The sequence below is a fragment of the Orycteropus afer genome, unplaced genomic scaffold, assembly GCF_000298275.1.
Source record: "Orycteropus afer afer isolate SDZICR_OR568_19922 unplaced genomic scaffold, OryAfe1.0 scaffold00083, whole genome shotgun sequence".
Lineage (NCBI taxonomy): Eukaryota > Metazoa > Chordata > Mammalia > Tubulidentata > Orycteropodidae > Orycteropus > Orycteropus afer.
Genome location: NW_006921670.1, coordinates 4,084,934 through 4,093,511, shown reverse-complemented (window position 1 = coordinate 4,093,511; position 8,578 = coordinate 4,084,934). Strand labels below are relative to the sequence as shown.

Genomic DNA, 8,578 nt, shown 5'->3' with positions numbered 1-8,578 from the left:
AAGAAACAGCTTTGGGAATGGTCTCTAGCTTATGGCACGCTTAAACCCTGTATGTAGTCATGTCACTGTTCAGCAGCCTGCCACACTTTGCCGACCTTGGGACTTTCAATGGAGTTGAATGAGTGGCCTGCCATGTGGTTTGGTAACATCAGGACTGTGCTTTTTTACTTGTCAACCTTGGGCTTGGTAGCCTCAGCAGCCAGCAGCTCTCTGAGTGAAGAAAAGCCTCTAGCTCCAGTGAGCTGGGAGCAGGAGGCAGAGCTGAAGCCCAAGGCTCAGGGGCTTTCGCCCAGCCCCTAGAGCCTGGCACTTTGAACTCAGACTTAAAGCCTCCAAACTGTAAGAGAATGAACTCCTGTTTGTTCAAGCATCCCATTTGTGGTGTATTCCTGTCAGAGCAGTACTAGGGAACCAGAACACCCTCTACTTCACCATGCATGATATCCTTCTCCAGGGAATAGTCCCTTCTGACAACATGACCAAAGTAGGTGAGAGGAAGCAAAATTCTATCATGTGGTCTCTAGCGTCATTTCTATCACTAAAGCCGTATTTTCCAACTAACGATCCTTCTTCTTTGTTTCCAACTTTCGTGTTCCAATCACCAGTAATTATCAATGCATCTTGATTGCATGCTTGATCAATTCACACTTGCAAAAATTTTCCATTTCTGAAAATGAATTTGGTCTGTAAACTTTCACTCAAATCACAATAAAAAAAAAGTTTTTTTAAAACAAGTTTTCCATTTCTTCTTCTTTGGCTTTAGTGGTTGGTGCATAAATTTGAATAATAGTTGTATTAACTAGTCTTCCTTGTAGGCGTATGACAATTATCCTATCACTGACAGCACTGAATTTCAGGATAGATCTTAAAATGTTCTTTTTTGCTATGAATGCAGCACCATTTCTCTTCAGTGTGAAGAATAGTAGACTGTATGATTGTCCAGTTCAAAATGGTCCATTTTAGCTCACCAATGCCTAGGATGTTGATCTTTATGCGTTCCATTTCATTTTTGACAACTTCCAATTTTTGTAGGCTCATGCTTCATATATCCCACATTCTGATTACTAATGGATGTTTCTTCTCATTTTGAATCGTGCTACATCAGCAAATGAAGATCCCAAAAACTATACTCCATCCATGCCACTAAGGTCAATTCTACTTTGAGGAGGCAGCACTTCCCTAGTCATATTTTGAGTGCCTTCTACCCTGCTGGGCTCATCTTCAGCACTATATCAAACAATGTTTTCCTGATATCCGTAAGGTTTTCAGTGACCTGGTTTTTCTCAGAAGTGGACCTGGCCATGTCCTTCTTCCTAGTTTGTCTTAGTCTGGAAGCTCCATTGAAACCTGTCCACCGTGGATGACTCTGCTGGTATTTGAAATACTAGTGGCATAGCTTCCCGCATCACAGCAACACACAAGGCACCACAGTACAACAAACTGACACACAAGTGGTGTAAATTACTCAAAGAGACGGGTGAGTTTCCTCTAACGGTTTTCTGTTGTCTTTAAGCATTGTTAAGTAGGTAAACCATACTCAATTTAGAAAAACATTAGTTTTTCTTTATCCTTTAGTTTCAGTTTATCCTTTCATTCAACAAGCATTTATTGATTATATTCTATGAGAATGGCACCATTCTAGATGGCAGAACACACAAAGATAACTCATCATAAACAATATAGTAAATTACACAATAGGATTAGATGAGGAGAAAAAAGGGTCAGGGAAAGCTTTATTGAAAAAGTGATACTTGAATTGAGTTTTCAAAGATGAGAACGTTTGGGGAGGAGAGGGTTGGAAAAAAATTAAATTCCTGAAGGTAGCAATATTAAATTCTTGAATTGTCTAATTCAGTGGTATACCAGGAGCTTTTGGGCCCAGGTTAGTGGCCAACTGTGAATGAAAAAGGAAAGGAAGATCCTTCGTGTCAAAGAAGATTTGCTTTTCTAGAATAACTCAGAATCTGAGAACGGTGATGACTGCACGTAGCGTGCATCGTGAAGTATGCTGTGACGTGCGCTCTGATACACAGACACTGACAGCAAATGACACGCGTCCTCTCCTCTTCCCACAGGGAGCTCCAAAGGATATGCTCTTCTTTGGCCTCTCTTGCCTAGTTATGCTTCTAACCTCATGCACTCTATCTCTTAAAAATATTTTCTCTTCCTTTCTGTACCCAAATTCATTGAGAGGAAGTCCAAGCATTCAGAGTTCTGGTAACAATGTGTATTCAGAAATTAACACCAGGCTCATGATTCCTAGATCTGCCTAGATCAGGCCCACCTCAAATTCCGATTCCTTACCATGCTTTCCATTCCTTCTACTAGTAATGAATATAGCTTGTCTTATGTATTCTAGGGGCTCTGGTGGCATAGTGCCTAAGGCACTTGACTGCTAACCAGAAGGCTGGTGGTTCAAACCCACCAGCCACTCCTCGGAAGGAAGATGGGCAATCTACTTCCATCGTGATACTGCCTCAGAAACCCAAGGGGGGGGGGCGCTATGAGTCAGATCTGACTCGATGGCAGTGAATTTTTTTTTTTAAATGTATTCTAGGCACTATACCAGATACTTGGCAACATTAATGTATAAAATGGAGAAAGATCCCTGACCTGACGGAAGTTAACATTTTCGTAATTGTCAGAACAGCTCTGAAAGATTGTTCCTTTTTTCTCACATAGACAAAGGATTTATTAAAATTATGCTGCTACCTAAAGTAGTAATTTTCTTTAATGTGCCTTATATAGACACTTGGGGTAACAAGGCAATCTTTACTTCAGGAGAGAAAGGCTTTTCTGTAGCTGAGGGTTCTGTGAGGACAGACCAGTGTGCTGTGGCATATTTTCTCTAGTTAATCTTGTAAAAGATGAAAGTTTGAAGATTCTAAAAATAAAGTGGTTTCAGAGACAGATAAGTGGGTGAGGAGAGAAATATTTAAAGGCAAGTTATTCGAAGCTTTCCTTTCCTTGTGTTCCAGTGAGGAGAGAGGGAGGAGGCAGCCACCTAACAACCAAGGTATCAAGTATAGCTTAGGTAGGCTCTAAATAGGCCAAGCAGAAGCATGGTAAGAAAGTGGGAATGGCTGGACCGGACACGTGAAGCAGTGAGTGACTGGGTCTGGCTGTTCTAGCCATGGTCTCTGTGACTCCCACTAGACACTGGGTGGAATTATGCAAATGTGAGGTGCTTGTGGACCACCAAGGGGATTGGATACCTTGATAGGAATATAAATAAGGTACTTGGCTCCTTTGTGGGGGTGGGACCATGCAAATATGGTATATGGAAGTCTATCGTGGGGATTGGTTAGTTTTGTCATTCTGCTAAGCTTAAAATGAGCCCTCCTAGAGGCAGAAAGGAGGGATCTCACTGCTATCAAGAGAAAGGCCTGGAGGTGGAATGACGTGCACCATTGGACCTCCTCTGTTGGACCTCCTTAGCAGAGATGACCAGCGAGATGACTAACAGAGACAGCCAGCAGAGAGACAGCAGCAGCAGAACCAAGAGATTAGCGTGAGACAGAGTGGCAGGCTTGCTAGCCCACAGAATGAGAAAGCTGAGTGCCTTTGGACAGGAAACCTGCTCCTGGAGTGGGGTTTACCTACTGGCAGACATAAAGAGCTTTGTAATACTTGCCTGAGTAGGACAGAGGCCAGGCCAAGAGGCTGAGGGCCAAAGAGGCATGCCTTTGGGCATAGCCGAGGGGAGGCTGTCCTGATCAAAGAATTGTATTTCTGAACTTGGATTGTAACCTGTTATGTCCCTAATAAACCCCATAATCATGAGTATTGTCTGTTCTGTGTGACCATCGCAATGAATTATCGAACCCAGCAGATAAGTAGAGTGTGGTGGGAAGGATGGTTAGGGTCAGAGTTGTTGAAAGGTTAGAGGGTGGTGGTATGTCTGGCCTCATAGGAATAAGCCTTGGGCTGCTGATGGTGATTCTATCTCCCCCTTGTGAGGTTGGAGGTGGTAAGAGGATGTTGCCCATGCCTTTTTTGCAGGAGAGAATCTTGTAATGGCCTTTTAAAATATCCTATTTATTAAAATTATAATGGACTTGAAATAGAATATTTTAGTTTTATTCTTTATTATAGTTCTTCCTTGTTATTTTACAGATACTATACCCACTCCCTTGGAAGAAAGCCCATCTCTGCAGACAAATGTGAGTTTGGATAAGAGATCAAACAGTAATATTACAGATACCGTCATAGAAAGCCCCTTACAAACGCCTCAAGAAAAGCAGTCAGCTGCAAAAAGTTTTGAACCATTAACAACTTTACCAGCATTGTGGTCATCAAGTAAAGAAGAGTTTATCCCCAATATAAGAACATCAAAGTCAGCTTCTAGTTTTTATAACCAGGCCTCTGTAGAGACACTCTATGTCTCTCCCTCATTCGAAACATTTGACCCCATAAAGGAGATTGTAATCAATATGGACTCTCAGAAGCCAACACCATCCCGCATGGTCCAGATAGGTGATGAAGACCACCAGCCCTTAACCACATGGGGTAAGTCTAAGTAAAATAATAATAATAATAATAAAACTCTTTTGGAATATTCTTCTTTTTCTTTTCTCTGTTTTCTGTCTCTCTCACTTGTTCTCTCTCTCTCTTTGGTATCAGGTCTCATTGAAATGTACATGCTGAAGAGGCACTTCTCAGTTAGACTAATTTTATTATTTTATTAAAAGGGCTAATAGACAAAGCATCATCATGGATTACACGTGCTTGCTTGAATGCATTACCACAAATTCTGAGCAATTTAGGTGCAGACCAAATTAGAAGCAACTAATTACTAAATAAGAGCTATCTGTTTGATATTTAGGTTAGTTATTTAGGGACTATATGGAAAAAGTTTGTATGTATATATATATGTATATACATACATAAGCTTTTTTAAAAGTGCTGTGTACCAATTACAAAAAAGAGGAGAATTTCTTCCTTTTTCTTATTTTATAAAACACTAAGAGGGTTGCAATATTTTATAGACTAGATGACAAAGGGAAAAGCCAATTGAAATTTCAGATTAGGCTGTTTCTTCTTTAAAGTTAATTGGTAAAAGGATAATTTGTTTGCTTGTGATTTTTTTCAAAAACTAAGTAGTAGCTTTACTGGTTCTTATGTATAATAATATTTAACAAGTCATATAAAATTTTAATATCAATTTTTAAAATTACCTTCAATTTAGATCAAATGTGCTATATAAATACAAATAATGGAAGCTACCATGTTAGGGCTAAAGAAATTTACTTGAAGCTAGTGAGATCAATGAACAACAAAAAATTTTCCATACTGCCTCCTTCCAGAATTTTTTGGTGTTGAACAAACTGATTCTTAGTTTTGTCATCAAAATGACTTTTCTGCTGAGAGAGCTGATGTGGAAACCAATTATTACTGCTTATGACTGTCTGCTACAAAAGACCTCTTTAAAGTATTAAAGAACAAAGATGTCACTTTGGCAGTGAGGGTGCACTTGACCTACGACTTGGTATTTTCAGTAACTTCGTATATGTGTGAAAACTCGATGATACAAAGGAAGATCAAGAAAGACTTGACACGTTGGAATTGTGGTAATGGCAAAAAATATGGGATAGACCATGGACTGCCAGAAGAACGAACAAATCTGTCTTGAGGAAGAACTGCCAGACTGTTCCTTGGAAGCAAAGATGGCAAGACTTCATCACACCTACTTTGGGCATCACACCTACTTTGGGCATGTTATTAGGAGGGACCAGTTGCTGAGGAAGTCATCGTGCTTGGTAAAGTAGAGGGTCAGCAAAGAAAAGAGGGAGACCTTCACTGAGGTGCACTGACCCCGTGGCTACGACAACTGGCTCAAACATAGCAATGATCATGAGGATGATGCAGGACTGAGTAATGTCTTGTTGTACGTAGGGCACTGTGAGTTGGAGCCAATTCAGTGGCATCTAATAACAACAACATGATGGCTATGAAAGCTTATTATGTCCATGACTGCCCCCTGGTAAGCTGGTATTTTTGATTTATTTCTTTTGCAAATACCACAAAAATATCATTGAAAAAAATATATATTTTGCCATTGCCTCTGTACCAAGTTCTTGTAATTATAAATATAAGCAAAATTTTTCTGTAAAACCAGTTAGCAAGGAAGACTTTTGTTTCTAACTATGATGAAGTAGATAATATTTATCTAACCCTCTCACCAAAAATAATAATTAAAGTTGGAAAATTATTAAAATCTGTTTTAAAATCAAGATTGTGAGTAATCAAGGTAGAAAAGACACGAGGGGCCAAAGTCCCAGAGAGAATGACATTGAAATGCATCCCACATTCGTCCCAGTTTTTCCCCTTGGATCATTTGCCTGTTAGCAGAGCAGGATGACAGAAGCTGAGGGAAAATCAGAGACCTGGGCTCTCCACAGTCTCACTGAGCACGGGCGACAAGATTGGAGTTTGGGGCTGCCCAGATGGCAGGGAATTGAAGAGCCATATTCTAGAGAAGAAGGAATTAAGAGAATAAAGCCCAAAAATCTGTGTAATTTCTTACTGAAGCATTTTTCTACTGCTAAACTACACATGTTCCAGGTGAGATGCCAAAAATCTAAGTGGGAAGCAACTTTTAAGAAGTCAGTGAACTAAGCAGAGATTCTGATATCTTGTGGTGCTAGGAGACAGAGGGTAGAAGTCAGAATACACCAGTGAGAGGTTCCCTAATAAACACTCCAGGCTTTCAGTTGAGACTCTTGACAGCCTACACCCTAAGCACCAGAACTCCATTCTAGGAGTAAGGACAAACCAGAAAGAGAACCATCCTGAGAAATGCTGAAGCCCACCTTCAACGAGCACAAACTGATCGACTTGTATTTCATCTGCCTACAAGAAGACAATTAAATCTTTTCTGAGAGCCTTTGCAATTTTTCATACTTTTTTTTTTTATTTGAAAAAACTTATTAGGCATATCAGGAAACAAATGACCAGAAATACAAAAGAAAAAATAAGCAACAGAAACATACCCACAACTACTCCAGATATTAAAGTTATAAGATTAAAAACAAAACAAAACAACAACAACAACAAAAAACCACTGCCATTGAGTCGATTCTAACTCATAGCAACCCCCATAGGGTTTTCGAGGTGGTAAATCTTTACGGAAATAGATTGCCTCATCTTCCTTCCATGGAGTGGCTGTTGGATTTGAACTGCCATCCTGCTGGTTAGCAGTCAGATGCCTTAGGCACTGCACCACCACAACTCCTTGAGTTGTAACATTGAATAAAAAACAAACTTACTGCCATCAGGTCAATTCAACTCATAGCAACCCCTCCTTGGGTTTCCAAGGTGGTATCTCTACAGAAGTAGATTTCCCAATCTTCCTTTCAAGGAGTGACTGGTTTGAACCACCAGCCTTCTGGTTAACAATCAAATGCCTTAGGCACTATGCCACCAAAGCTCCCAAGTTATAAGATGTTGTTGTTGTTGTTATGTGCTGTCGAGTCGGCCCGACTCATAGTGACCCCTCCTTGGGTTTCTGAGGCAGTATCACTACAGAAGTAGGATTGCCCAACCTTCCTTCCGAGGAGTGGCTGGTGGGTTTGAACCGCCAGCCGTCTGGTTAGCAGGCAAGTGTCTTAGCCACTATGTTATAAGATAGATACTTTAAAATAACTATGATTAACATGATCATGAAAACGGAGGAAAAGACGGAGAATTTCATCAGAGCACTCCAAAATACTAAACTCTCTGCCACTGAGTTGATATCAACTCATGGCAACCCCCATTGGGTTTCTAAGGCTGTAAATCTTCATGTAAGCAGATTGCCTCATCTTACTTCTGTGGAACAGCTGGTGGATTTGAACCATTGAACCTTTGGTTGGCCGCAAAATGTCTTAACCAGTATGCCACCAGGGCTCCTTTATATTTTAAAAAAGAGAATCACATAATTAAAAAGAATTTTAATCAAATGAAAATTCTAGAGCTGAAAACTCCTCAGGTCCTGAGATATCAGAAGACAGAGTTCAATGCTGGCAGAGCAGCTTGAAAGTTACGAGTAAAATCTTAAAAGGAAGGGAGATGTACAGGAAGTGAACCCCAAGATCTATGTATATAAACTCTGCCCAACTCGTTGGCTGACCACTAAGCTATATGAGAGAAGACTCTAATGAGTCTGGCAAAGAATGAAAATAAAATTCTGCTTGAAACCAAAAGAATTACAGACATCAATTGCTGGTCACTATAGGGAGACAGTTTGAAGAGTCCAGATAAATTAGCTTCCTACTAGAACAAAGATCAACACTCTTCAGGAAGTGTGACAGAATCCAGTGACTCTACAGTGTATCATCTGAATGTCCAGTATGAAATAAAGCCGTTAGAAAGACCAGAAAAAAAAACAAAACAGGAAAATGTGATCCACAATGAAGATAGAAGAAGTCAATAGAAATTATCTCTGAGATAATCCAGATTCCAATTAGCAGACAAGTTCTTAAAGCAGCTATTATAAATAGAATAATTGTTGTTGTTGTTGTTAAGTGCCGTCGAGTCATTTCCGACTCATAGCGACCCCATGCACAGCAGAACGAAACACTGCCTGATCCCGCGCCAG

At 40.1% G+C, this 8,578-nt stretch overlaps 1 protein-coding gene across 1 annotated transcript in view; it reads left to right on the top strand.

Moving 5' to 3' along the window:
- ENTHD1 (ENTH domain containing 1) overlaps positions 1–8,578 on the top strand; it is a 209,785-nt gene that overhangs the window by 180,325 nt on the left and 20,882 nt on the right. Inside the window, exon 5 of the mRNA XM_007941766.1 lies at positions 4,117–4,509. Coding sequence (XP_007939957.1) covers positions 4,117–4,509 — 393 coding nt within the window. The remainder of the gene's footprint in view (positions 1–4,116; positions 4,510–8,578) is intronic.